The sequence below is a fragment of the Rhizopus microsporus genome (assembly GCF_002708625.1).
Source record: "Rhizopus microsporus ATCC 52813 unplaced genomic scaffold scaffold_15, whole genome shotgun sequence".
NCBI lineage: Eukaryota > Fungi > Mucoromycota > Mucoromycetes > Mucorales > Rhizopodaceae > Rhizopus > Rhizopus microsporus.
The window spans coordinates 333,495-360,827 of record NW_019671930.1 but is presented as its reverse complement, the minus strand read 5'-3'; the positions used below and the strand labels follow the sequence as shown (position 1 = coordinate 360,827).

General features: G+C 36.7%; 13 protein-coding genes across 14 annotated transcripts; 5 read left to right on the top strand and 8 right to left on the bottom strand.

Moving 5' to 3' along the window:
* Nucleotides 1-40: 40 nt before the first annotated feature.
* RHIMIDRAFT_293945 (uncharacterized protein) lies at nt 41-2,608 on the bottom strand (the record flags this gene model as incomplete). Its single annotated transcript, XM_023614034.1, has 4 exons — nt 1,954-2,608; nt 915-1,894; nt 786-855; nt 41-726 (listed from the first exon to the last, which is right to left on the bottom strand). Coding segments are annotated over exons 1-4 (2,058 nt in total), but the record flags the coding sequence as incomplete, so codon positions are not given.
* Nucleotides 2,609-3,643: 1,035 nt separating this feature from the next.
* Nucleotides 3,644-4,697, bottom strand: RHIMIDRAFT_261425 (uncharacterized protein; the record flags this gene model as incomplete). The annotated part of the gene is made up of 3 exons (XM_023611532.1): nt 3,644-4,172; nt 4,224-4,283; nt 4,305-4,697. The coding sequence occupies 3 exons, from the start codon at nt 4,692-4,694 to the stop codon at nt 4,035-4,037; spliced, it is 588 nt and encodes a 195-aa protein (XP_023463693.1). The 3' UTR covers nt 3,644-4,034.
* A 415-nt stretch (nt 4,698-5,112) lies between these two features.
* Nucleotides 5,113-5,404, top strand: RHIMIDRAFT_41419 (uncharacterized protein). The gene has a single exon (XM_023615221.1). It carries the CDS (start codon nt 5,160-5,162, stop codon nt 5,343-5,345), a length of 186 nt encoding a protein of 61 aa, XP_023463692.1. The 5' UTR covers nt 5,113-5,159; the 3' UTR covers nt 5,346-5,404.
* Nucleotides 5,405-5,762: 358 nt separating this feature from the next.
* On the top strand, nt 5,763-7,547 carry RHIMIDRAFT_218074 (inositol phosphatase). The gene is made up of 7 exons (XM_023607345.1): nt 5,763-6,250; nt 6,304-6,407; nt 6,454-6,712; nt 6,778-6,879; nt 6,936-7,007; nt 7,064-7,223; nt 7,283-7,547. The coding sequence occupies exons 1-7, from the start codon at nt 6,164-6,166 to the stop codon at nt 7,516-7,518; spliced, it is 1,020 nt and encodes a 339-aa protein (XP_023463691.1). The 5' UTR covers nt 5,763-6,163; the 3' UTR covers nt 7,519-7,547.
* On the bottom strand, nt 7,533-8,453 carry RHIMIDRAFT_261418 (uncharacterized protein). Its single transcript, XM_023611531.1, has 3 exons — nt 7,845-8,453; nt 7,741-7,796; nt 7,533-7,689 (listed from the first exon to the last, which is right to left on the bottom strand). The coding sequence occupies exons 1-3, from the start codon at nt 8,408-8,410 to the stop codon at nt 7,598-7,600; spliced, it is 714 nt and encodes a 237-aa protein (XP_023463690.1). The 5' UTR covers nt 8,411-8,453; the 3' UTR covers nt 7,533-7,597.
* Nucleotides 8,454-8,653: 200 nt separating this feature from the next.
* On the top strand, nt 8,654-9,852 carry RHIMIDRAFT_293941 (uncharacterized protein; the record flags this gene model as incomplete). The annotated part of the gene is made up of 2 exons (XM_023614033.1): nt 8,654-8,866; nt 8,904-9,852. 2 exons carry the CDS (start codon nt 8,654-8,656, stop codon nt 9,480-9,482), a joined length of 792 nt encoding a protein of 263 aa, XP_023463689.1. The 3' UTR covers nt 9,483-9,852.
* A 603-nt stretch (nt 9,853-10,455) lies between these two features.
* Nucleotides 10,456-10,920, bottom strand: RHIMIDRAFT_293940 (uncharacterized protein). The gene is made up of 2 exons (XM_023614032.1): nt 10,778-10,920; nt 10,456-10,718 (listed from the first exon to the last, which is right to left on the bottom strand). Exons 1-2 carry the CDS (start codon nt 10,823-10,825, stop codon nt 10,506-10,508), a joined length of 261 nt encoding a protein of 86 aa, XP_023463688.1. The 5' UTR covers nt 10,826-10,920; the 3' UTR covers nt 10,456-10,505.
* On the bottom strand, nt 10,906-11,677 carry RHIMIDRAFT_261415 (uncharacterized protein). Its single transcript, XM_023611530.1, has one exon. The coding sequence runs from the start codon at nt 11,285-11,287 to the stop codon at nt 10,928-10,930; it is 360 nt and encodes a 119-aa protein (XP_023463687.1). The 5' UTR covers nt 11,288-11,677; the 3' UTR covers nt 10,906-10,927.
* Nucleotides 11,678-13,827: 2,150 nt separating this feature from the next.
* RHIMIDRAFT_261412 lies at nt 13,828-15,429 on the top strand. 2 transcript variants are annotated; one of them, XM_023611529.1, is made up of 1 exon: nt 13,828-15,429. In XM_023611529.1, exon 1 carries the CDS (start codon nt 13,871-13,873, stop codon nt 15,107-15,109), a length of 1,239 nt encoding a protein of 412 aa, XP_023463686.1. In that variant the 5' UTR covers nt 13,828-13,870; the 3' UTR covers nt 15,110-15,429. The 2 variants fall into 2 exon arrangements, with proteins under 2 accessions (XP_023463686.1, XP_023463685.1); XM_023611528.1 differs by having other exon boundaries at nt 14,625-15,429.
* A 650-nt stretch (nt 15,430-16,079) lies between these two features.
* Nucleotides 16,080-16,894, bottom strand: RHIMIDRAFT_261411 (uncharacterized protein). Its single transcript, XM_023611527.1, has 2 exons — nt 16,570-16,894; nt 16,080-16,505 (listed from the first exon to the last, which is right to left on the bottom strand). The coding sequence occupies exons 1-2, from the start codon at nt 16,798-16,800 to the stop codon at nt 16,254-16,256; spliced, it is 483 nt and encodes a 160-aa protein (XP_023463684.1). The 5' UTR covers nt 16,801-16,894; the 3' UTR covers nt 16,080-16,253.
* A 569-nt stretch (nt 16,895-17,463) lies between these two features.
* Nucleotides 17,464-19,968, bottom strand: RHIMIDRAFT_261405 (uncharacterized protein). The gene is made up of 7 exons (XM_023611526.1): nt 19,681-19,968; nt 19,548-19,632; nt 19,443-19,497; nt 19,051-19,384; nt 18,736-18,991; nt 17,835-18,682; nt 17,464-17,784 (listed from the first exon to the last, which is right to left on the bottom strand). Exons 1-7 carry the CDS (start codon nt 19,868-19,870, stop codon nt 17,558-17,560), a joined length of 1,995 nt encoding a protein of 664 aa, XP_023463683.1. The 5' UTR covers nt 19,871-19,968; the 3' UTR covers nt 17,464-17,557.
* Nucleotides 19,969-22,084: 2,116 nt separating this feature from the next.
* Nucleotides 22,085-24,435, top strand: RHIMIDRAFT_41342 (acyltransferase ChoActase/COT/CPT). Its single transcript, XM_023615220.1, has 6 exons — nt 22,085-22,244; nt 22,297-22,421; nt 22,472-23,153; nt 23,208-23,256; nt 23,309-23,652; nt 23,704-24,435. Exons 1-6 carry the CDS (start codon nt 22,101-22,103, stop codon nt 24,427-24,429), a joined length of 2,070 nt encoding a protein of 689 aa, XP_023463682.1. The 5' UTR covers nt 22,085-22,100; the 3' UTR covers nt 24,430-24,435.
* Nucleotides 24,436-24,554: 119 nt separating this feature from the next.
* RHIMIDRAFT_245669 (uncharacterized protein) lies at nt 24,555-25,348 on the bottom strand (the record flags this gene model as incomplete). Its single annotated transcript, XM_023610230.1, has 4 exons — nt 24,555-24,587; nt 24,610-24,999; nt 25,057-25,145; nt 25,195-25,348. The coding sequence occupies 4 exons, from the start codon at nt 25,346-25,348 to the stop codon at nt 24,555-24,557; spliced, it is 666 nt and encodes a 221-aa protein (XP_023463681.1).
* Between the last annotated feature and the right edge of the window lie 1,985 nt (nt 25,349-27,333).

The window sequence follows — 27,333 nt, the reverse complement described above, 5'->3', positions numbered from 1 at the left end:
TGTTCTTCAATGCATCTTTAAGCAATTTTTCTATCTGAACGACTTCAGATTGCAAGCCTTGGATTTCTTGCACAAGAGTCTCTTTTGGATTTTTAGATTCCTCTTCCACAATCGGATGATCTGTCAATTCATATGAGGCGGGACCTTTCTTATTGTTTGGATCACCCACAGCATCCTTTGTTCCAAGCAAGTGGGCAGTCTTTACTCCAGGCAACAGTGTTATATTTTGAGCAAACTCTAGACCATTGGGCTTGCACGTCATTATTATAGCATTCATATCAAATAATGCGCTAAAAACAGCATCCTTATTTTGGCGAGCTTCTTCAACCGATTCTATGAGATAGTTATCATAATTGAATACTGCCAATGCACAAGGAAGTCTGGTCAATATTTGATACAACGATGACCCGTCTATTCTTAAGGCATGTAATGTAGAACCAGATGGCTGCGGACAAAACTTTCTGTAAAACTTCTTGTAGCCAACATACAAAAGAGCATTATTCGCTAGGATGCAAAATGGTAATTGATGAGCTATGACGAACCGTCCTTTCTTTGGAATATACGGCTTCAAAGCATTCAAAATCAACAGGCAAGGATATGCTTCTTTTTCTTCAACGTCATAACATTCCTTTTTCAGGTCGTCGATACTGAATGCGTCTTTTCTATCATTGAGAAGTAGGCTTTTCAGAGCAGATTTTAAACAGCGTAATCTCCTTCTTGTTAAATCTGTGGTGTTGCCTGGATCAGCTCTTCTTCTTCTACGTCATCCTCGTCATAATTTTTACTGGCGAGTTGACTTTTTTCTGCAACAGTGCTCTCAGTTCTTACTATATTGCTCCTTTCGACTTTCCTAGCCTGTGAAGCAAGAACGTTACATTATCAATATCTTGTAGCACAAAAATAAGGTATCTTACCAAAACAGCCATTTTATATCCATCAATCCTTTTTTGGTACGTATCGACTTTAGCTTTCCATTTGTGAGCTTCTTCAGACTTTCTTTTTATTTTTGCTTCATGCTTTTTTTCCTTGTATTCTTCGTCTCGTACAATATTCTTTCTTGCATTCCTAGGAAGATTGGCAAAAATAGATGTCCTGCTGTTATCGTCTACTGACTGTTGCGAGTCTTTCTTTAATCTTTCTTCTGTTCTTTTCTGGATATAGCTTCTGTATTTGGCTTCTCGATTAGGCGCCAAATGTACTCGTAACAAAACATCCAGTAAACTGTTCATCAAGCCATAGAAGATTTTTGGCGTGCTCCACATATTTTTCATGTTTGTAGTAACATCAACAAGAGCATTTACCATTTCATGAGACTTTAATGATGTTTCTTTAAACTTGCCTCGCTCTATTCCAGATGATTCTAGGGCCATGAAGATGGCCATCTGAGCCGGATGCTTGTTTAGGTTTGTCTCTTTCGCACCAACTGAGTCAAAGTAGTAAGAATGTATCAAACCAATGTGCTGATGTTCCATAAGCATGCTAAAGCCCTTCGTAAAAGAATCTGCTACGGGAAGAGGGCCAATGGTATGCTCTATAGTACAGTCTTGACTGGGTAAAAAGCCATCTGGGAGTATATTTGCGATATTAAAAGAGCCTTGTATGATCATATCACAATTTCGTAACTCTAGCAGAACCATATTCATTATGAACGTGATGTTTATAATGTAATCAGATACTTGGGTAAGAGTGCTCTCAAGTTTTTCCAAAACAGCTTGTTTTATCTCCAGCGGTAAATCTTTTCTGATAATTCGGTTTACCGCCACGCTACAAGTTCTATACTCTATATCGGTAGAATGAACCTCGGGTTCTGTACCATCGTGTTTCCCTTCTGTTACTTCTTCCCTTAAATTTCTTGCTATAGAATGAAAGTTTCCTTTAACGTATTCTTTAAAAACTACATCATTCTTTTTATGGAATTTTTGTCCAAATAATCTCTCAGGATAGTAGGTGTACAGCTTGCATACATTGCAGCTTGTGTCAAGACACCCCTTGGTAAGGTTTTGATATTGAGCAACTTTTGTTCCAACTTGTTCAGATCCCTTTCCACATTTTTGCTTTTTTTAGTAGTGGAGTCAACGGTGGCCTTTATATAATCATGAATAGAACGCAAGAAGCTGTTGTATAAGAGTTCAGGAGATTCTGGTACAAGACATGGTCTTTTTAAGGAAGAATTCTCAGAGCTTTCGCTAGCAGTACGCCTCAAGTTTTGCCGTAGAATTGGAATCTTTATTATGTTAGCGCCATCAAAATAGCTTTTCTGTTCAGTATGTTTCATTCTAGGTTATAAAGTGTTTGAGCTATAAGAAATTCTCACAGACTGTTATCCTCACTAACCTGATGATAGCTTTCAGAGACTATTGAAGGCAAGAGAAAAAAGAAAAATAAAGCTGTTGCTGATATCCTTGGCCGTGTCAAAGCTTGTTTACCACAGTGATGTTGTCACATGCGTTAGATACAGTGAAATGACTCATTTTCTTAAAGTAGAATATCTCTACAATATGAAATTAGCAGTATCATCTCCATATACTCTGACTAGGCGATATAAGCTTTTCTACTAAGGTGAATATTATGCTATATTTTTATTCAAATGGGTAATACTAGAGACGCTGCAATAGGATACTGCAAGATTCAAAAAAGGAAATCTCACAGTTTATTTCAGGAGATCATACGAGTTTTTAATTACAGCCACGCTTCCTGTAATGAGGCAGATTAACAGATCATTGGTGCAGCAGGCCTTACAAAGCCTCATGCTTATACAGTGAAACAAATCTGATAAATAACGCCAAATTATATTTCACGGCAAAGATGACCTTGGTCTTCATTTGGGGCAGAAAACCTTTCTTGCTGAGCAACAGGGGCAGGAGCATGAGGAGAAAAAGGCAGCTTGGTTACGCGGCTGACCAAAAAAATATGCTTACACATCTTTGTTTGATCAGGGCAGCTGCAGTTCTTCAGAGAGTCTTCTTTGGTATCATCTCGTAGAAGAGGATGTTTTCAGTGAAGGATCTGCACTGGTAAACACTTTCTTCGAGCTGTTCTACTATGGAACAGGCTACGTCGTAGTCAATACAGTATGCTGCTCTTCTCTTCTTTTCTTCGTTGGCTGTCAAGCGAAACTCACCAAAAGCATGCACGGCTTTGCTTGTATCCTGCCAATAATCTAATGCTACCACTTGGGATAACAAGTAGTCTAGATGATCTACACGCAAAGAGCGAGAACGACCAAGATAGAACGTCTTCAATTGGTTATGATACGATTCTATCAGATTGTTAGTGTGGAAATAAGCATTCTATGAATAGACAGAAAAGTTAGATTTTAGTAAACTGGAACAATAAACACCAATGATTACCTATCTCCACGCTTTGGACCACAATTCGTTTCTTGGAAGCCACAATCTGTTGAAGTACGCAAGGAACAGCTGACGGGCCAGATCGAATGCTTTCGACGTTTCTGAGTACATCATGCTATTCAGATTAGCGCAAACACGATCTCTTACCAGCTTTGTGTCGTGAGTAGACTTGCTTATTTTCACCTAAATGTTACAAGATGTTTAATATCAACATTAAACACACGTCTAAAACTTACGCCTCGCTTGACGTGGGTTTCCCACGCACGCTTGATATGCCAACGGCACAAGAGAAATTCGAACAGAGCCTTCAAATGCATCTCTAATTGCAGCTGCCTCGACGGAACTACAATCTATCATAATTCGCTCCACGTTCAAAGAGAAGTTGATCTTTATCCAGGTTAACCACTGATGCAAAGTAGGAATGGTTTTCATATCAGTGATGAAAAAACAAACAGGTAGACCTCTGTTCGTGGTGTAGTTGTGAACGACGATAGTGAACAGGTAGCTATCATTGGAGCTGTTCGTAATAGGCTTGCATGTTTTGTGAGTGCTATCAATACAACATTCTTCAGCTTCTTCAAGGAATTTCTTCTGCCAATCAGATACCCATGAGATTAGGAAAGGACCATTTTCATGGGTACGAAAAAGCGTCGAACAGTTTTTTTCTTCTTCTAAATACTTTATTCACTTTTCACAACTATGCTTACTGCGACAACTTTTTCTTAATAGCTTATTCATGTGAGCATTGATGATGTTCTTTACATCTTGGTAATTGATTAAAAGTGACATAGGGAAGCTACTGAATGACTTCTTCTTTTCAAGCTTAGAAAGTTAAATTATTATCGTGTTTAATAACAGTACAAGGATGAAAACAAGCATCATTATCTCAATGAGGCGTTCGTCATCAGTACGTAAAAACTTCTTGATGATTTTCTAGTCCATATTTTTGCTGACCTTTTCAGCTATCCATTGTTTGATCTCAAAAGGCAAACGAGAATTCGTAATTTCCTTGATATCCCAAGGACAGTGATCAGGATGCTCCCAGTGGTACTCAACATGGATTGTGCCGTCCGTCAGGACATATTTAATGATTTTGGCAGTGCAACCTACCTTGATAGAAGACTTCATAGTAATACGGATCTTCTTAGGACGTATAACCTCTAGTTCGTTACTGCTACTACCTTGATCATTATCTACAGAAGATACAACGTTAGTATTATCAATAGCACCTGTGCTATCCTTAGCTTTCTTCTTATCGACACCAGCATGATCACACAAATAGAAGGTGGTGTGAACTGGAGATTGCTTACAACGGATACTGTCGTTTAAATACCCACTTAGCATGCGAGAACGTGTCCTTTTTGAACCATTCCTCGAACTTATCAGACGTAGTAATGATGGTCTGAGCACTTTCCTCATAATCTGAAACAGTAGGGCAAACAAAATCAGCAGTAATAGAGATGGAGATATTTTTAAAGTTAGCAGACATTTCAGTAGATAATGTATATTTAATAACTGTGTGAGCTGTTATGGATAAAGGGTCATTAAATATTGTACGTGGCTGTTTTTCTACAGGGCGATTTAACGTTATTCAGTTTGGTCAGAGGCGGTCATTTAAATCATGATGGCTCGAAATGGCCGGGGATTAATTCATTGTCATGATGCATCTTTACAGAATTAAATGCATAAAAGCTTCGTAGTACAAGTGCATAAAAATGCCCTAAAGAGACATTAGCATGAAAAAGAGTTTTTTACTTTTCTTCTTTTTCTTTCTTTCTGGAGATTCTCTCCCTTATTGGGGCATACGAGATGGATTTACAAAGGATCTCGAACAGGGCGTTTTTTTTGTTCATTCTAAGTAAACGATCTTTCCCTCCCAATCAAAACGTAATAATTTGTCAGTCAGTCGTATATCTTTGCATGTCGTTCAGCTTGTTATTTGATCTCATACGACTTATCGCTTTCTCTTTTATTCATTTAAACTATGGATTTTAGTGTGTAAATTAGATAGAATATCATATAAGGCATACATGTCATGTTCTATGTTGAATAAAGGTGTCAGTAACATAAACTGACTAATCACAATAATAATTACAAATCTATATACTCATTTTTAATATCTTTATTCTTCTAAATAAAAGAAATATAAAGAGGCTATTACAGATTCCTCGAAACATGCTTCTCTTATACTTCAGTGCCATACACTGTGCTGATGTTGTGTGCCTAATGCTTACGTCACAGGGTGCAAATGCAGATGTGCAAAACATCCCAATCAAGTTGAAATAACTTGTCCAGCCAATCGTATATTTTTCCAATTGCATGGTTAAATGTTTCGATGTCATTCAGCTTGCTATTTGGTAAATGATGAAATATGAATTATCGCTTAAATTTAAAGACGTCCCCCCTTGTATCGAATTGGATGTTGATACAGTGTCCTGTTCCCCAATTTACAGCATGTGAAAATAAGGAAAATAAAAGAGGACAGCGGCAAATTAAAAAAAATGCACTGTGGGAAATTACGATGACTTTTGACTTTTGACTTTTTTCTTTTTGACGCGTAATGAAAGAAAACATGGGATGTCTTGTTTCGCTTCTTATCAAATTGAAAGACGTCAGAATATGATCAATAAGTAACGAAACAGCCTAAAATAAACCGTCTATCTGAGTTCAATAAACCCTACCTTACCCGAAGTGACATCGTTGCCGACCCCGCATTTACTAAAAGGTATAAAAAAGGAAATCGGACGCTGTTCTCTCTTTTATTTTCTTTTATTTTCTCGTTTATTTATTTATTATACAACTTCTTCGTAAACATGGTCTCTGAAAAACTTGATGCTATTCGCGTTGGTACTGGTGAAGATCTTATCACATTAACTCGTTGGGTTATCTCACAACAACAGGTAAGCATTGCAGTACCATGTTCCAAGTCTGGGGTACTCATAACAGATAACAGCACGCACCCGAAGCGACCGGTGATCTTACGTTACTGTTGACCGCTATTCAATTTGGCTGTAAATTTGTTGCTTCTAAAGTTAGACAAGCTGGCCTCGTTAATCTGTAAGTTTATTGTTTTTTTAATGTTCATTATTTTAATGTTATTCAGCTTGGGTTTGACTGGTGCAGCTAATGTTCAAGGCGAAGATGTTAAAAAGTTGGACGTTCTTGCTAATGATATCTTTCGTAACGCATTAATTGGATCCGGAAAGGCATGTTTACTCGTGTCTGAAGAAGATGAAAATGCAATGATTATTGAAAATAAGGAACAACGTGGTAAATACGTTGTCACTTTTGACCCCTTGGATGGCTCTTCTAACATTGACTGTGGTGTCTCTATTGGTACCATCTTTGGTATCTTCAAAGTCGTAAGTTTTTTCTATTTGTTTTTTTGTGCATCATCAGCGGTTACTTAATATTTTTGCATAAATAGAGAGACCAAGAGAATCCAAGCATCAAGGATTGTATTCGTAGCGGCCGTGACTTGATTGCTGCCGGCTACTGCATGTATGGTTCCTACGCAGAACTCATCTTGGTAAGTTCATGTTTTATATATATGTATATATCTTTTTATTCATTTGCCCTCCTTAGTCTGTCGGTAATGGCGTCAATGGTTTCACGTTGGATCCTTCTATTGGTGAATTTATCATGACACATCCTAATGTAAGCTGGAGAAAAGATCCATGCTGAATCAAGCAAAGTCTCACTGTTAATTTTAGATCACTTTGCCTCCTCGTGGTAAAATTTACTCTGTTAACGAGGGAAATTATAAATACTTTGATGAACCAAGCAAGAAATACGTTGACCATGTCAAACAAAAATACAGTGCCCGTTATGTAGGTTCCATGGTATCTGATATTCATAGAACTTTATTATATGGTAAGTTTATTTGTGTGTGTATGTGTGTCAATTCTGGACTTGAACTTATTGTTCATCAGGTGGTATCTTTGGTTACCCTGCTGACTCAAAGTCAAAGAAAGGAAAACTTAGAATCTTGTATGAAGTATTCCCCATGTCCTACTTGATTGAACAAGCAGGTGGTAAGGCAACTACTGGTAAAGAAAACTGTTTAGACCTTGTACCTGAGCACATTCACGATCGCTCTGGTATCTGGCTTGGTTCAAAGGAAGATGTTGAAGAGTTGGAATCATTCTACAAGAATCATTCATCATAAATAAAATTTATTGTGTGTTAATGTGTGTATATGCTGTGTGATGCTGTTTATGTGTGAATGCAAAAGAAGACAAAATGAATTATTCTTCTATTTCTGTAAGATCAGTAAAATTTTCTTCTATTTTTGTAAGATCAATAAGCTGTTCTTTTTCTTTGTTAAATGCTTCAATGGCTAAAACAATGATTGTCAGCTAGTCCCTTTTCTTTTTTCTTGCCTTTTTACCTGGTGCCGTTCTATTGGTCTTTGTTTCCATTTCTATCCGTGTTTGTTCGATCACGCTTTTGATAGAGTATTAGCGTATATTAAGCAGAAAAGTATTTTATTACCTTTGCGGTACACCAATTTGTATAGCATGCATAAGAACGTACTCCCATTCCATTATCTTTCCATTCTGTGATTCATGTATATTTGCCATATTCTCCAACAATTGATCAATCAACTGTAGAACCAAATCAGTGATCAACCCTATGTTTTGTTTACAATGAAGCGCAACGTAGTCTTGTATCATATTGTACGCTGTATGGTTCATATGTTCATCCTTTGAAGTGTCATGTTCACAATTATGTCGTAGATCGTCTATAGTAACTGTTGGATCCCATTCCACTAGTTCATATTCTTTGTTGATACTTCCAGACACTCTTGTTACTCTCTTTTCTTCTAATGTTGTTGTTCCCTTGTATTTTAGTCTAAAAAGAAAAAGGATCAATAATCTACCAACAAAAACACCAATGAACAAGTACTCTGTTTTGTCATGTAGATTAAACGCTGGCCATGTATATTTTTTTTTATATATTTTCTTTAATAACAATACTCGAGCCTTTCTTTTTCGTATCTTTCGATATATCTGACACGATGTAGTTGCTCTTTTCACCAGAGTCGCAGCATGTTTCATTGCAAGAAAAGTAAAAAAAAAGACAGTCCCCTTTGAATCGCGCCTTTTTCTTTTTATACATACAGTTGATCCAATAAATTATGTCGTCCAATCAGAAATAAGCTTTCGCTGCCATAGGAATAAAATGTCCTCTCTTAGTTTTTTTGAGGAAGCTTTTGATTATCTTTATCTTATAATGTCTATTGTAATCTTACGAGATGAAGGACTCTTTTTTTTATGAAGATGGACAAAACAATATTTATAATGAAAACGGTCAATCAACGTATGATCCTATGGAAGATGTCAACTATCAACGATTCCAATATAGCTTTTGAAACTTTGGTTAATCATTCTTCTTATATGAAGAATAAGCCATTGGAAAAACAACCAACTGAAAACAAAAAGTCAACTACTTTAAAGCCAGTGAAAATTGCCTCAAAGAGGACAAATGCAGACTATAGCATTACAGAGGACGACGTTCATCGATTATATGATCGAATTACCTGTGGGATAGAGATATGCCGCTGTGGTCGGGAGAGAATTAGGTATCGAAGAACGAACTGCTCAACGATGGTGGGGAAGCTACGAAGAGACTGGCGAAGTGCCAATCAAAAAATTAACCAGAAATCCAGGTCACTCAAACAACTTCACAGAGGAACACAAAACTCACGTCTTGGACCTCGTTGATGACGATCCACAGGTTACTGTTTGTGATGTAGTTGAAAGTCGGACTAAATCCTCTGAGGATTTTTCGCTTACAAAATCAATCATTCATAAGCACATGAACGAAACTTATAACCTGTCAGTCAAAAAACCACATTTCGAATCTGAGAAACGCAATAGTCTTGAAAACCTGCAGGAGAGATATGAGCGGTTTATGAAATGGAAGGATTCAGATGCTGACTTTACGAAAAACTGTATTTTCATTGATGAATCAGGGTTTCGTATCAATATGCGAAAGAATTACGCGTGGTCTAGAAAATCAGATTATGTTAGGGTACGTCTCTATTCAGCATGTCCTGATTCCTACTCTAAAAGAAACATCTTGTTGCTGTGCAACCCTTATTGGTTAACAGCAAAACAAGACAAATGATTTTAAGATATGTCCTTATTTTATGTTTCTATACTTTTTTGTATTTGAAAAACACAATGGTAAAGTACACATTTACCCTGCCTTACGCCGAAGAAATTTGCGGCTGCAGTTTGCCTTTAACTAGGCGCCCAGCTACGAGTGGGAAGCTGTCTTTTTCCTCAAACACAAGGAATAACAAAAGGGAGGCTTATTCTAACTTTTTTTCCTAGAGAAATACTTAATAAATACTTTGTTTGGATGCTTTCATAAAATGCTGCATACATTACAATAATGGTATACATAAACACACTTTCGGAAAATTTGATGGGTATTTGATACTTTTATAAATATATATAGCTAAAGATAAGCATTATAAACTGTTATTTTCTTTCACATGATCAGCTCCTTTTACAAAAGTCTCATTTTTCTATAGCTGAAAACATGCTCAATAAACCCTTTAAGAACGATCCTAATCTTAACACAAGTTGCTAAAATGAAGTATTAAATTATTTTTGTGGCCTTAATTGCATTTTCTGACAAATGTGATTACACGTTTATTAGGAGAAGCTCGTGATACTGACGAATATTCTTCGGTTCATAAAAAAAAAAGAGTATTCTTCGGTCAGAGTGAAAAGTGAAGACTTTGTCAAGTTCTTGAGTTGCTACTATTTAAACCCTCTTGATGTTATTTGCTCAATCACAAATGAATTGCAGCTTTCCCTGTTTGTCTATCTCAGTATAGGTACATTGCAAAATGAAAATGCACCTATTCGAGCTTTAAACGCAACGCAAACTACTTTGATATGTCATTACCAGTACATCATGGATAAAAAATAATATTTAGCATCGTCAATGCAACACTTTAACATACGTGCTTAAATGTTTATTTATTTTTGCAAAGAAATTGACAGAGATAAGCTATTTAATAATTATAATGATGAAAAATATCCATAATAAACTGCAATAACGTAATACATATATACATAAGGGATAACTGTGTTAAAAGAAAGGTAAAATATTTGAATTGAGAAGGAGATGGGCTGTTTAACGTTGAGTACTGTTTGAACTACTTCGGGGGCTGTCCACAACTTCTTTGGAATGTTTGCCTTCATTTAACCTTATGATGACTGGATTAATAACGCTTGATAACAAAGTCTCAGCTGATATCTGTTCGTTGTTTATCGTCACTTCTTGCAGCTGACTTCGGTGTTCTTTTTGAAGTTCTTCGATGCTATCCAAGGCCTCCCTCAATAACTCCTAAAAAAACTTGGTCAGTGACCATTACAGTTGAAATGAATTAGAAACCCTTATCTTACTGCCAAGTTTAAATGGAATCGAACATAGGAGATCAAATCATCAGCCATGCTGTTGATGTTTACAGGAATGGTGGCCTTTTACTCCTTTGTCATGATATAAACTCCAGGTTCCCGAAGTCATCATTGTCCAGCGTCTAACTGCGTGGCCTATTAAACCAAAATTATGTTGACTTCTATTGACTTATGCATCGAAAAGATATTACTATTATTATCATGAACATGAATGAAGTGAAATTCAATTTTTTTAAAAGATTCAAATGATCCGTGACTATATTTGCAGGCGAGAGTCTTCAATATGGCAAGAAGCCCAAATATGGCTTTGGTATGATCAAAGGCAACCTTGTCTTGGGTTGCTCGACCCAGAGCAGAAGAAACCTCAAGAAGCAAAAGCTCTTGCTTGTCAGCATTAATTCTTACTTTGCCATCTGCATAGTATTTGAAACGATTGTCAAGTAATCCTTGCTTGCTTAGTCGCTCAGTCATAGAAACTAACTCAGCTTCTCCGGGCATATAGTAATGTCATACTTCTTATTACGAAGCATACGAGAACATACTTGCAAACAGTGCTTTATCAAATTACTGTTGAGGCATGCCTCGGACTCAGACAAAGTATCACCCACATCGTCATAAATCTCTTCACCACTACAACATAAAAATGGTAATGTTGTCAGTAAAAATCTAGGATGACATTTTTGCAACTTACAATAACATAAAAAAGTCAACTAGTGCTTTCTTCTCAACTGCACTACCCTCGGCAGAATGTAAGGCTTTGATAGATTCCAGCATATGGTTACGATTGGTCTATTAATTGACAGATTAGTAGCTCTGATTATTATTTGAATCGTCTTTACATATACTGTTATTCTCTGTTATTCTCTTGGAGTGACCACCAGATCTTGTAAAGTTGATCAAACTGTGAAGTATGAAATAAAATAAAAAATAAAAAGAAGAGACCAGGAACTTTTATAACCAAAAAGGTTGCCTGTTTATTGTATAAGATAAAATAAAAAGATAAGGTGAACTGCTTGTATTGAATTTTTTTTTGAGAGAGAGTCTTGGATTTATATACTTTTTTTTTTGGATTTTTGTTGGCTTTCCTTTTCTTGAAATCAACGGTTGTTGATAAGTTAACCTCAGCTGTTAAATTAACTAAAGTTGTCAGAATTCAGTTCCACAGAGTTACCCTTTTCGGCATCTTTTGAGTTACAATACTTAGTGTCTGTAACATTAACCCTTTCATGGATTTTCTCGTGCGCGTAGAGTACACCGAAGTCTCTTGGCAAAAGAAAACTAACCAAAAAAAAGAGAGACAGGCGTTGCATCAATGACAGGCATTTTCAGTGCGGAGACTACCGAAAACTATTGTCGTGCATCAATTATGGCAACAATCAACTCTCTTTCTACTTCAAGGAAGTCCAAACGAAGAGTTTATTTGATTATGGGTTTTACACGACATGACAGATTTATGATGATCTGACAACTCACTTGCCTCGATTGCATGATCTTGTTACCTTTGGGGCTTTCAGTAAATTGATCACAGACGCTAACTTTGGACCTAGAACGTCGGGACGTGTGAATGGCAAGCCTGTTAAAGGCCGCCAACTTTAAAAATCAAGGACAATGTAGTGGGCAACATCAACGAAAGGACATCAGCCTTTTAGCAAGAACTGGATAATCGTGGCCCAAATTGCGCCTTGGTTGGATATGTTCGAAAGTCAATTACCAAAGAATCAGATGAAAATACGACAGGGTTGTTGCAACTGATGATCAACAAATTACAAAATCGTTGTTTTTGTTTCCGAATCTATGCTTCTACAAATAGTTCAGCATCCAACTCTATCATGGAAAGGGACTTCAACATGAACAAAAGAAACGCCAATATAATGGATAACCTAACTGGCTGTGACGGTAACGCACAGCAGGCGATACATTTTCTGACACATACCACCAAACATGTCCAACTCTGCGTTATATCTTATGCTGGCGAAGCATGTATGGCATATTTTTTCATAAGTGATCCAAACCCCTTCAGTACTGTTTGTATGATACGATCAGCAAATAAATAATTTGTCAAGATATTGCATTGTCGATGTAATTGCTCATATTGCATAGTTTACAGTAAAATAAAAAACACAAAAATAGAATAAAGTCACCACTAATTCATTTATGTTATCAAAGTCAGTGATGCCACCAAGAGAAAACTGTTCAGTGTCGACTGGTTCATTTCCACTTTCATTGTAGACATTACCTCTTCCATTTTCTAGAGTAAACTTAAGGTTCATTTTTTTTGTTGTAGGAATCAGAAAAGCTTTAAATTTGTGCAGAGATTATGAAACTCTGCATTCTTATATTTTTATGTGTGCAAAGATTTTTTGTATTTGTGCAACTTATTTCCGGAAATGGTGTACTATGGGTCTTGTTTGTCAATAGCTTCTCTTGGTTGAGTAGATAGTCTTTTTGTAGTCATGTCAAATAACGCATTGCTAGGGTTCATGCTTTTTCTTTATTATGGAAAAGTAAAAAGAGAGAAAGTAGAACCTACGCTTAGGCATAAGGCGGAAAATTGTTTTTACTGATAAATCATAAAAGTGGGCTGCTTTTGAAATTTACAGATAAAATAGTGATGCATCAGATAAAGATGCTTCATTATTATTGTGCTTTTCCCTGCAGTATCAAATCTCTATATAGTAATATGTTCAACGCACAAATATAGCAGCTGTGTGGCGCCGATCCATTCTATGAACCCTGGCTCTTTTATCATTAAAAGGCTCTCTTTTTTTTTTTTAATAAAGACAAACTGGTATATATTTAGCCTGAAAGTAAAAGTATATGGCTTGGGATTTTATCATAATACACGCCCTTTTGTCTTTATTTATCATTTCCCCCTCACAGATTAACTATTTTGAAACGTATGGGTTGCGGGCAACGGAATAGATCTTATGCAAAGATTTTGATCAAGATTATAATCGCGGAGTGTGAATAAGATGGTAAATTGATTATTTTTACAATATCGGATATACAATCAAAAAAATTTTCTTTACCAGATCCTTCTGTTATCAGATTTTCTCACCTTTCTTTTATTTTAAATTCGAAATGATGGAAGCTTTGACTCCTGTGAAATCACCTACTTTGCCTAAAAAAATGGAAACCGTATCAGCTACTGAATGCGCTAACTGCGGTACAACTACGACTCCTCTCTGGAGAAGAGGTCCAAATGGTGAAACAATATGTAACGCTTGTGGTCTTTATCTCAAAGCAAGAAATACATTAAGACCTCCTAGTTTAAAAAGGACAAACAAAAAGGAAAAGGCGGTTAATGACTGTGGTGGTGGTACATGCCCTGGTGGTGGTCAATGTAATGGTACAGGTGGTTCTAGCTCTTGTGCTGGTTGCCCTGCTTTTAATCAGCATCAAGTGAACCGGCAAGCACTTATTTGTGCAAATTGTAGAACTACGACTACCCCACTCTGGAGAAGGGATGAAGCAGGGAATACTATCTGTAATGCTTGTGGTCTTTACTATAAACTTCATAATGTTCATAGACCTGTTAGTATGAAACGAAGTGTCATCAAACGAAGAAAAAGAATCATCATCTCTCAAGGAAGTGATGCAGAAGAAGATGACGACAATGAATCAAATATTCCCGAAGATGAAAACAACGATATAAAGCGCTTCAAGAAAAATGCCGAAGTTCCAGAAATTGAAGATTATGTCGTAAAGAAGAAGACCCCTACGGATACCAATATAGACAGAATTAATTTCACTCCCCCCATGGAAGATACACATCGTGACACTGCTAGTACGCTTTTACCCTTTGAACAGCTTAGAAATCAAGAATTCAACAACAACAATAATAATAATAATAATAACATGGACCGCAGTTCTTCATTATTACCCCCTATATCATCTGAACGCAAGTCTTACAAGCTGGAATCATTATTTCACAGAGAATCATCAGCAAATGTTCTACCATCAATATCCCTTCCTCCTTTATCGTCTTCGCCTCCTTTACCTCCATCATCTACTCCTCAACAAAATAAATCTCAACAACATCAACCTCAACAACAGCATCGCCTTACTATGTCATTATCACCACCATTACCACCTTCTATTCATCGACAGCCTCTTTCTGTTCGTTCACCTAGTCCGATGGAACAAAGGGGATATGAATTAGCAGAGTTTGATATGGCATTAGACAAGCTAGAACATTTAAGAAGACAAGTTAGACCAGAGCAAGCTTATGCGCTATCTCAATTAACAAATGCGCTTACCGATTTAGCTACAAAGGCAGAAGTCATCTTATCGTTAGACTCATTATCTTATAGCCAATAATTCATCTATTCCCCCCCCCCTCTTTGTTTTTCTCCCTGATACTCTTTGTTCTTTTAATAACTTGTAAATATACATGACCATCTCTCTCCTTTCTCTTTTTTTAAAGTATTAGCATTTTGTTGACAAATAAGGGGGAAGAAGCCATATGCTGCAAGTCATTTATATCAACTGAAGCACACATCAAGTTGACAGTTCAGAGATGCATAAAAAATAAGCTCATCAAAGATTATTCAGGAGCTTGCATGCCATCTAAATTACATATATTATTACAAATGAGCCCATAAAGTAAATCTTTTATATGCACTTTTTTCAGAAATTACTAGCACACATTACAAGGTCAATAACAATTAGTGCTTTAGTTGATTTCTATGTCTTCTTTGTTGTTTAAAAGATAATGTGTTATAATATAAAATGAACTTGGTATTTCTAATATACATAAAATAAATGTGGTCAGCACTGGTAAATGACACGTAATTGAACAAGTTGCTAGAGGCTTCATATAAATAGTCTGATCTTTTTTTTCTTTTCTTTTCTTCTTTGGGCCAGAAAGTAAGACCAGCTATTCCCAGCTAGCTCTAAGGTATGCTATATTCTTTACTCTTGTAAGAACTAATATGTAGTATTATAGATGACAATCGAAGCTAACCCGAGTAGCTTGCTTCTTACCAAACTTTGGTCCCATCCGTTCTCTTTCTTGCTCACTCTCTTGGTTTCTCTTTGCTTGCTTCTTTTTTTCTCTACTTTCTCCGGGCTGGTTATCGCCAGCCCTATTTAATGCACTTCGAGTAATGTATTAATAACCTCTTTTTTTCTCTTATAAATCCTCTTCTTTATAATACAAGTATTTAATATCAATGTAAATAAATAACTGAAATACTAATCATTTCTTTTGCTTCTGATGAACTCTCTTTTATCATTATTTATTGTCTCATTTGTTGTCTGAGTTATCATTTTTTTTTTATCAGTGTGCGAATAATTTCTGAATAAAGTGTAAAAGAATACTACACATGCAGAAGCGGTAGGCGGGAAGCTTGTCTTTAGCAATGAAAAATCCCAAAAATAGTTTTAAGGAGTAACACAAACAGAAATAGAAATCCGGAACCAAATTGGAACCCAATACAAGAGAGTGTGTGTATTTATTATTTTACAAGACGGGTAAATCAGGCAGTAGACCCCTCTTCTTGGGACATCTTACTGGCTTAAAACTGATATTAAGTACACCAATGTTCAAATTTCCTTTTGACAGCAACTTGAATGCTTTAGGTGTCAGATCAATAGCATTTCCGAGTTTGCAGCCTGCACACTTGTCCACAATCTTGACAATAATCTTTAGTTTTGGGTGGTCGTTGTTGGTGATTTGCATACACTTGTAACACTGTTCGAATCCTCGCATAGCCTATAATATTTTTAGTATATGTAACGTGTGTATGTGTGTGTCTAGATTACTATGTGTTTATTACCATGGCTCCGATCATATCTCTAACAGAGGCACTCCATGGCCTCAGTCCTTTTCGACCATAGCATGCTGCGTTTTTCAGTCCATCGCCCGTGTACCAGGTTCCTCGACCTCTTTTATCCAGTAATTTGTTCATATCCATGACACGAGCAGTGCCTCTTTTTCCATGTATACCAGCCGCTGCTTGCAGTGTCATGGCAACCAGAATAACGAAACATAATATCATCGACTTCATATTGACTTAAATGAATGTAATGGGGAAAAAGAAAGATAAACAGTAAATAGTAAAAAAGGAACCTTTTTTTATATCTGTGTTTATAATCGTGCATGCAGAAAAATAGAATATATTAGCTTTATATACACGCATATCGTTTCAAGGAGGTTCAAGGACATCTCTTTGTTTCCCCCTTCCTTTTATATCTTGCTCACTCGTGTGGAAGCTTCATGTACACAAGCGAAACTTGTTATTGTAAGAAAATAAAGAAAAAGGGAGAAAATAGATTGCTAACCTATCTCTTGAGGTTTTTTTTGTGAAATGAAAACTTTGCCACATAATCAAACAAGAAGAAAAAAAGGAGAAGAATGACGATACTATCTCATAATACAATATAGTATCAAAAGTGCGCCTTTATATATATATGGCTCAAAAGCTTCTTTATATCAATTTATCCCTTGGCACAATACATCTCTTACACAAGTATTATGAATAAATAGCTTACACTGGCCGTAATAGTAGCAATAAGAATTCGCTTCCCTCCTTAAAGAATAAATTAATTTGCAAGTAGTCGATAGATGTCTGCTACTCAATCAAGCAAAATGAACAAGAAAGAAACGAGTAAGGGGTGATGTACTACCATCCATATGTACAAGGAAGAAAGGTAAATCTGCAATACATAGTAAAAAGGTCACCTCCCATTACCACAGACAGAGGTAAGCACTTTTCAGACGCATATATGCAAGACCACTGGTGGCTCTAAAGTTTAATATCGTCTTTATTTTTTTACAATTGGCATTTTCCTTTTCCCGTTTGTAGATAAACCTATTTGCTCCCTTGCTGGTTCTGGACTCTTGATGTTCATTTCATTACATTTCCTTAACGCAATACTCAATCGTAACATGAGCTGATATCCGAATGGGTCTTTTGTATGCGACATGGCAATTTCCCAAACTTCTTTACTTTTTGCATAATCACTTAATCCCCAACTAGTTACACCTGCCTCTAACGAGAAGAATAGTCAGCTACTTTCCATACACGCATCATCCTCTTACCCCAATAGACAAAGGGTATTACCCATGCTTCTGTCTTTAGATGCTCCAAATTATCTACAATCCAGTTGATGTGCGCGATACTCTGATCATACTTTTTTAAAGCATTAAAGATGGAAGCCTTGATGAGCAACAGCAAAATTCTTTGATCGTAATAATCTGGCAAGTCGACACTAGGTGCAATTTGTTTGGCACGTATGTTGTATTCTAATTTCTCACGTTCATAAATCGACTCGAGTGTGCTTTGGACAAGACCAAGACATTTTTCTAATGTAGTATCATCCATTTGTTCAAACGCAGTACAAATGAGCAAGAGTTCGAGTCCAGGTAGGTAGTAGTTTATATCCTGGTATCCTTTCTTTTGAAAGGCCTCTACTTTTTGAAGAGCGTAGGCTTCCAGAGAGGATGGTCTGTTTTTGATTTTCATGTCTGGTATCTGTGCCAACGACAGTATGCCCTTTGTTCGTTCTCCCCGCATTACCTGACAGGCTCCTATCATATATTGATAAAATACAGATGGGCCCGCGTTTTGGAGCTCTTTAAAATATTTAGCAGCAGACTTCCAATCAAGTTGCAAGATATGATTCATGGCAATCTCGTACGTCGTTGTCTGCTTTAGAGAACTATGAGCCCATTCTTCTGTGCAGGACGATAGAGCGCCCCGGAACGACTGCGTGGATAGCTGCAAATTTTTTGCAATACGAGAGAGTTTACCAGCAGTGTAGAAAAAGATGCAAGACTTGGGATGCTTCTTTTGCGCTTCGGTTAGACACTCGAGGGCAGGTTCCACGAGTTCTTGAGTATATATTTGAGATGTTTGGCTGCAGAGGATCAGATAATAACATAGTAATCTGTAAAATATAAAGTGTTATGCGACTTGTTTCTGCGTAATTGCGCACTTTACATTAAAGATGCAAAAGGTGATTTTATGCATTTCGATTCTATGCAAATCTTTAATAGAGCAAAGCCAAGTTGTTGATTGCAAGTAAAATCATGAATCCAAAATGGCTTGGATAGATAGGGAGGAAAGCAGGATACAAGTAAATGTAATGATCCGAGACCAAAGTACAAAGCAGCAACGGTATCACGATCCATATGTTTGGTGTACGCTTGGCCCATTTTCTTATATTCTTGCCAAACGATAGTATAGTTGTTATATGCTATTTATTCCCTTTTTTCTTAGCTAAAGGGAATAAAAGGGTGTGTCTTTGGCTCTTACCTTGATGTAAACTCGAACTGCAGTTTGTCAATTCAAGTGCGTTCTCTTGAAGGATTTGTAATGCTCCTCTCAATAAACAAGCCTCCGCTTTGATTACATAGGCTCTTAATGTACCATTTGCCATGAATAGTGACTCGATGTCGGTTACTTCTCTTTTAGAGCATGTCTGTGGACTTGATGGAAGCCCAGTTTGATTTGGCACGATAAGTGAAGAAAAGTAGTTGGAAATGCTATATCCCTTCTTGACGCCTTTTGCATTTATTTGACATGTGGCAACCTTTTCAGCTGCCTTTAGCACACTTAGTGCTAGATTGGTATCATTTTTGTCACGGGTCTATAGTTAGCAACGTATATAAGCTTCTCTCTAGTAGATGGGTCTATTATGCCCTTACCATGATAGCTTTTATAAAAGTCATCAAGCCAAGTCCATTTGCATACAACGGATCACTGCCAAGAGGGAATAAGAATATTATTTATTAAACATTGCGCTGACGCACCTGTCTATCTTGTGTTGAAATATAGATTTGGCTTCCATAAATTGATTATTAAACAAGCATTCAATTGCCTTTCTTATATACTCGTCTATACTATGTTGAGTAAATACGTTTTATAGACTTTTTTGATGCTTGCCTGCTTCCTCTTGCTCACGTGGGCCCATTCGATTAGGTGGAAGTTCTTTTGGTTGGCGTTGAGCATAACTGGAGATACTCATATCAGATTCACCTGGAGTTTGATGTATTGGGATGGTTATTTTGTCAATCACACTTAGCCTATGAATCATTTTTTCCATTTCAGGAAAACTCGATTGCTCCTGATCCATCGTGTTGTTTGTATCTGTATTGCCAATTGATGTAGACCGTTGGGTTGTTACTTTATAATGATTATCGTTCATTGAACTTTAGTAAAAGAAAAGAGAGAAGAGTGTAGACAAAGATAGGGGGCACTCTTTTATAGTCTCCTTTATTTTTTATTCTTAGCCTCTCCCCCCCTAATTTATTAAACACTAGATATTGTCTTTTATTTTGACATGTATCATTCAGTATTTTTGTTCATAAATAGTACATTGGACAAGTCATTTATATGTATACATATTTATATATATATATAGAATTGACTTATGACATTCTTATATGCCAAAAAAGCTAATCTCGTATCCAACAAAGTTGTACTGTACAACCGCAATGTATATGTTATTGTCGCGAGGCAGTGATATGCCTGTGATTATTTACCTACTATAGTTGATATACAGTCTTTCCGGAAAGCAAATTCGCCTGTGATCGAAAATAAATGCACCCAATGGTGAGAACAAAATTCATGTTGTATGAAATGTAAATTCGCCGTTACCAAGAATATTTTCGTAATATCAGCCTTGACATCCATGGAGATACTGTATTTCCAAATTTAGATGTCGTATTGAAACCGTTGCAATGTTATCAGAATAATAACAAATACAAAAAGAATATGGCTCACTATTCCCTTTGACAGTAATATTAATAGGTGGGCTGTCTTAGAGTTGAAATTAATTTAATATTAGAAATCGCCCTCTTTAGTCTCCTTGTAAAAGTTTAAATTCTTTCCATGAAATTAGAAGAGCATGTAGTCATATTTGGCAATGTATATTCTTGAATGGTCACGAAGCAGATTGCTTCTATTTGACATGATTTCTTTGTCCTAGGTGCCTGATCCTGAAAACTGTTTGAAAGAAAAACATATAAAAACCCATTTTAATCGAGTCCTTTTTTTGCTTCTTTACAGCAGTTATCAAATGTCCCTCTGAGTGTTCAAAGATTCACCAATCAAAACTAGCCTGTCCTCATGGTCCTTGCTCTGACTCGCTTGTCCCGCCCTCTTTGCTCTCTGGCGTGTATCTGGAACATTCTCCAATAGTCTCTTCTGACGCCCTGGGTTCTCTCTATCCTCCGTTCCTTTTTTTTTTTTGTTTAAACTTTCCTGGGTAGTTATCGCTACCCTCCCCAGAATGCACCTTGGTGGTAAGTAAAACTAATATTAGGATATGTGCTCTAATACTAACATACTTTTTCTCTCTTTTTCTACATATACTCATTATCTCTCTCTCTCTTTTGACATGATGTCGTTTTATTCAAATGTATTTTTCTTTGTCGTCTTTTTACGTATATAATTTTTTTATTTCACGACAATATTTTATAAAATTAACGTCAATAGTTAATAAAAATACAGTATACTGATTTAGCCCGTCATGGTTGAGATAGATGAACTGGTCGGTTTGTAAATAGGATGCAGATAGATTATACCATACTGTTGGTTGCAAAAAAGATTTGAAAGACGTAAAGACTTATGAAAAGGGGCTATCCAATTTTCTTTTAACCTTTTGCTACTGAGAACACAAATAGTTTGTGGATGCTGTTCATTTTTTGTGCTTATGGAGTGTGCAATGTCTGTGTTGTAAAAAAAAAAAAAATGGATCGTCGAGCATCATGTGAGCTGGAGGATCACAAATACAGTAGATCAAACTGATTTAATGTCTCAGACGTTTATAATCATTTTGGTCAAACTAGACTCCTCTTTCTGAGCAATTTAACCTCACACACAAAATGCCCATCACATCATTCAAAAAAGTGAGTAGTATTTCACTTATATATCTAGGAATGAGGATGAAGACTGGCTGAGTAATTTTTCAACTTTGTTAACGTCAACACTAAAAAGATGTGACACTTTTCCATCAAACGCACTTTCGCAGTTAAGGTACGTTCGATCAAGTTGCACAAGATCATCCTTGAATACCTCTTGGTGATTTACTATTGAACAATAGAATAGCAGAATACGCACCAAAAGAAGTACTGAATCAAAGAATGAATCTTTTTCTATGAATAGATGTAATGCAATACCGTAGAGTAAACCTTTGATAGGGAATCAAGTGAAATCATGGGCCGTGAGAAACCGCTCTACGGAAATTTAATTATGCGGTTTAAGCTTGTGTCGCGCTCGCATTATTTTCCCCACAATATAAATTTATCCTTTTCCCTCTTATCTTTTCCTTTTTTTTTCACATACTAAAAAAACAAAACATCATGACAGTTGCAATGCCACAGAAGCCCTTTAATGAACCATCAGGAGGAATAACATTCAAGTATCAAGATGAATTACCCAGGTTACCTATTCCTGACCTGGAATCTACTTTACAAAAATATCTTACTGTACTGAAACCACTTCAGGTAAATATATGGAAAAAAGAAAAGGCTACAGTCAGTTGACTATGTGACATAGACATCCAGTGAGCATGAGCAAACAAAAGCCGCAGTTAAGGATTTCTTGGAGAACGAAGGACCTGAACTTCAAAAGAAGCTACAAACGTATGCGACAAACAAACATTCATATATCGAAGAGTTTTGGTAAGTGACATGGTAGCAAGGGTAGTGTATGTATTTATGTTATACCATAGGTATGACTCGTACCTTCATTACACCGATTCCGTCGTTCTCAATCTGAACCCATTCTTCTTGCTGGAAGACGATCCTACGCCTCTTCGTAACGATCAAATTGTAAGAGCCTCGTCCCTGATCTACTCTACCATCATTTTTATCGAAGCACTGCGCAACAAGACACTTGAACCAGACGTTTTCCGTGGAACGCCCTTATGCATGTCTCAATTTAGCCGATTATTTGCAACAGCTCGTGTACCTACCGAAAACGGATGCTATATTGCAACTGAAGAAGATGCTCGCCATATCGTGGTCATGGCACAAAGTCAGTTTTATCACTTTGAAGTGTTTGATGCAGAGGGCAAAATCATCCTAAGCGAGAAACAGATCGCAGCCAATCTGCGTGCTATCGTCAAGGATGCTGCGGAGACACCAGCATCGTCTATTGCCGAACGAGCCATGGGAGTCTTGACGACAGAGAATCGTTTAAATTGGGCGAGATTGAGAGACGAGTTACAGTCTGACGAAACCAACGCAGAAGCGCTCAAGGTGGTTGATCAGGCCTTATTTATTGTTTGTTTAGATCATGTTGAGCCAGCTGATACGAATGAATTGAGCACAAATATGTTGTGTGGTACTTATAAATTGGTGGATGGTATGCAGGTTGGAACGTGTACCAATCGATGGTATGATAAACTTCAGGTATGTTTCTTTATAAAAATGAATATAGAAAGAAAGGTTAATAGAAGAGGGTAGATTATTGTATGTAAAAATGGTAGTGCAGGCATTAATTTTGAGCATACAGGTAAAGAGCGAACTGATGACACACAAACAAGACGCTAATTTTTCAACTTTAGGCGTGGATGGTCATACTGTGCTTCGTTTTGTATCCGACATTTATACTGAGACAATCTTACGATTTGCTAAAACGATCAACAGCCAAACAAAATCCATATTTCACTCTTACAACACCAAAAAAGATGGCGAACAGCGTAGAGAGAGTTCAGATAGTCTGGTGATCGACATTAATCCTAGACGTATCGAATGGAAGATGACAGACACGTTAAGACTGGGCATCAAGTTTGCAGAGACAAGAATCAGTGATTTGATTCTTCAAAATGAAGTCAAAGTGCTAGAGTTTAACAAGTATGGTAAATACTTTATTACAGACATGAAGATGAGTCCTGATGCCTTTGTGCAGGTAAGCTATATATAAACCTTATAAATAAACATGCATAACAAACTTAAATAGATGGCATTTCAAGCGGCATATTATGGGCTCTATGGCAAATGCGAATGCACCTACGAACCTGCAATGACCAAGACATTCTATCACGGAAGAACAGAAGCCATTCGTAGCGTGTCAGATGCATCTGTTGATTTTGTGACCACGTATTATTCCAAAACTGCACCTGATCAAGAAAAGTTAAATAAGCTAAGACAAGCCCTTAAATACCATACGAAGTTGACCAAGGAATGTTCTATGGGCCTAGGCCAAGACAGGCATCTGTATGCACTTGAATGCGTTTGGGACAGGCTGCATAAAGATGAAAAGAAGCCCAAGTTGTTTACAGATAAAGGGTGGAAGGTTCTGAACCACACTGTCATCAGTACATCCAATTGTGGTAATCCTGCACTTCGATTATTTGGATTTGGACCTGTTGTCGCTGATGGATTTGGCATCGGTTACATTATAAAAGAAGATGGTATCGCATTCGTTGCTTCCTCTAAACATAGACAGACCCAGCGATTCTTGGACACTTTGAAGGGCTACTTGCTGGATATTCAGAAATTGTTGTTGAATGAAAAGTATCCAAGTGGCATTTCCTCAAGACAGAGAGTATTAGAATTAGAAGAAACAGAAGAACTGAATGGTGGTTACAGTTACTTTGACAACGGTAACCATAGTAGCGGTAGTGAATCAAGTATAAACAGAAAGAAAATTGGAAAAAGATTGATTTTGCATGAGACAGATTAAATAAAATGTTTTTTATTTTAAATGATTGAGTTTACCAGAAGATAATAAGCTTTCTCTACCACTTTGGATGGTAAGGACATTATCATCATTATTTGGTATATTTAAATAAGGCTGATTGAATTGATTTAATAACCAATCATCCACAGATGCAGGCATAACTAAAGCGGGCATAGTATTTACAGTATCACTTGGAATTGAAATTGAATTGTATGTCATAGGATGCTGTTGTTGTAGTTGTTGTTGTTGTAATTGTTGTTGTTTTAGGGCCTTTTTTAATTGCTTTTGCTTAAGTTTTTGTTGTAATAGCAACAATCTTTCCTTGAGGATCTTGTTCCTTTTTTCTAATTGCTTAATATAATCCACCGATTTGAACAGAATTGTACTCTTTGAATTATTGATATTCTTTAATGTTGGAATCAATTCTGTTAATTCTCTGAATCCGCTTCTAATCATGTTACGTCTCTTTTGCTCTGATGCAATATGGTTTGCTCTCTTTTGATCATCCGATAATAGGTCCCTATGACGCTTCTTGGCTAGGGTAACACTATTATTATCAATCATCTCATGGTTCTATTTAAATAGGAAGTGAGTGTGGGAAAATTGCGGACCAATAATCAATCAGCTTACCTCCTCCTCTTGAATCGCCAATTCTTTCTGTTGCTTTTCAAGCGCATCTTGAGTTAATAATAAGGAAGTAGATGATTGAAAATCAAAGCCTATGAAAAAATAAGTAAAACATATTAATAAAATATAACTTAGAGTTACCCTCATCTGGCTCAGGTAGTAGTAAATCATCAAAGGCGCTCGAGACGGAATCCGCCTTTCCTGTATAAAGTGATGGAACAGATTCCCAAAGGGACGAGCTACTACTACCGGTACTTGAAACACTTGAAGCTTTATGGGATGGATGATAGTCCATATTGTTTTGTTGGCAATAACACCAAAAGGAATTGAATTAACAAAGTTCTTGCTTTTCTTTATAAATAAAACCCAATCTTGATTTTCCTTTAGAATAAACTTTGTATCTTTGGAAGCATCAAAGTAGAAAGAGAAAAAAAAAAAGAGAGAAGAAAGGAGAAAAAGGAACTATTTTGTAAATAGAAACTAAGGTATTTATGTCTTCCAAATTTGGTAGACCCCAGACTATAGAACACTTCCTCAAGCCCTTTAAACCCTTCAGATTCTTCACCCGGTTTTCTCCGCTTTAAAGTTCATTTAACCATGTGAAATAAACATTGATTGGCCCTGACTATAAAATTTCCCCACATTTTACAACTTGCAATTTCCCCGTATTCATTAAGCGGCTTATAATTAAAATGACTCAATACTTTTTTCCATGGTTGTCCCACAGTCATTTCAGTAAGTGAATTTGAGGCTTATTTTTACTTGTCGTCATTCACACAATTCTTCACTACTTCTTCCACGTTCAACAACAGTGGAAGCTATTCAACATCACATGATGTAAGTCTAGTGCTCTCGTTCTCCAAAAATAATAATATTGCCAAAGTTTATCAGTAAGTAGCTTTACGCCTACGCTGTTGCAAGAGATCACTAGCAAGTGTCATCGTGATACGTTCAATTTTCAGATTTCTTCACAAACCAAATCGGTTATCCAACAATTCGTTGATGAAGAAATGGAGAGAAACGCGTGCAAAAATTAAATTGTTGACTCTTTCCGAGGAAGCAACTGTAAATGGGCGCGGTGTTATTAATACTATTATTGCGTTGCTGTCGTATATACATATATCCGGTTGTGATATGAAGCCCCTTTCTCAAAGGCGCATCTAACAGTAAGGTATATCCATCGTCAAAAATGCCAACAAACGTTGCATACTGTCCGAATATTGTGGTCAACACCAGTACACCAATTGCACATGAGACGAACTCAAGCCACACACCGATACGTCTTACAACCTTTTGCGATTGACAAAGCCAGCTTGAAAAATGTATCACTTTTTTCCTTGTACATTTACAGAGCTCGTTCGGATGTCAATACCAACTAATAAGTTAGATCTTTTGAATTTAATTGGAGTTGATAATGAAATAGCTTCTTTTTTTTTAGGACTAAAACTTCACCACGCACTAGGGATACTAAAATCGCACTAGATAGCATGTTAAATTATAAATAGGGAGCATGCAGTGGTCCCTTTTTCTTATTTGATTGTTGCCAGTAACTACTCTGTAGTAAAGTGATTATCTTTGGTGAGAGCAAAACACAAATTATTGTGCCAATTTTATGAGTAAGCCTAAATTACCAAACTCTATCTTTTTTTTTTCTCGCTTTGTGGTGGGGGTATGACATTACGACTAGAGACCTGTTACTCTTGTTTGCATCATGTTTAATGAAAGAGTATTAGCCCTAAGAAGGCAATTCACAAGATATCTGCTTTGGTAATACTCTTGGAGCGTGTAACATGATACAAATAGTCATCGATTCTTGCGATCACACATAGCAGTAATGACGTTCTGGTTCATTATGAATCATGGTATTCAATGGCTCATATCTTACGTCGCTTCGATGAGTGAATTAGAATATGAAAATGACTCAAACCGTGTCTTCTATTTATAGATCTGTAAAGGGAGGTAAGGGGAAGAAGGGCTATACCAAAAGTATGGTGGTCCCATGCCCTAGTACTTGCTCTAGTTGCTTGATTTCCCGTCATCGAACAATCACAGGAACAGTCGTGTCTAGAAAGGTCTAAAAGAAGAGAATACTACAGGTTTTATATATACTTCATTTTTTATTGTCTTGCATACATGAAGGGGACTTTGCTTTATTTTCAAGGTCGATCATTGGGAATGATGAGGCTTGTATCTTTTTCCCGCTTTACCCAATTGAAAGGACTAAGACTGCACACAGCTGGCTAGAATGATGCAATTTTTCTTGTGGGAACGAGTCTTCCT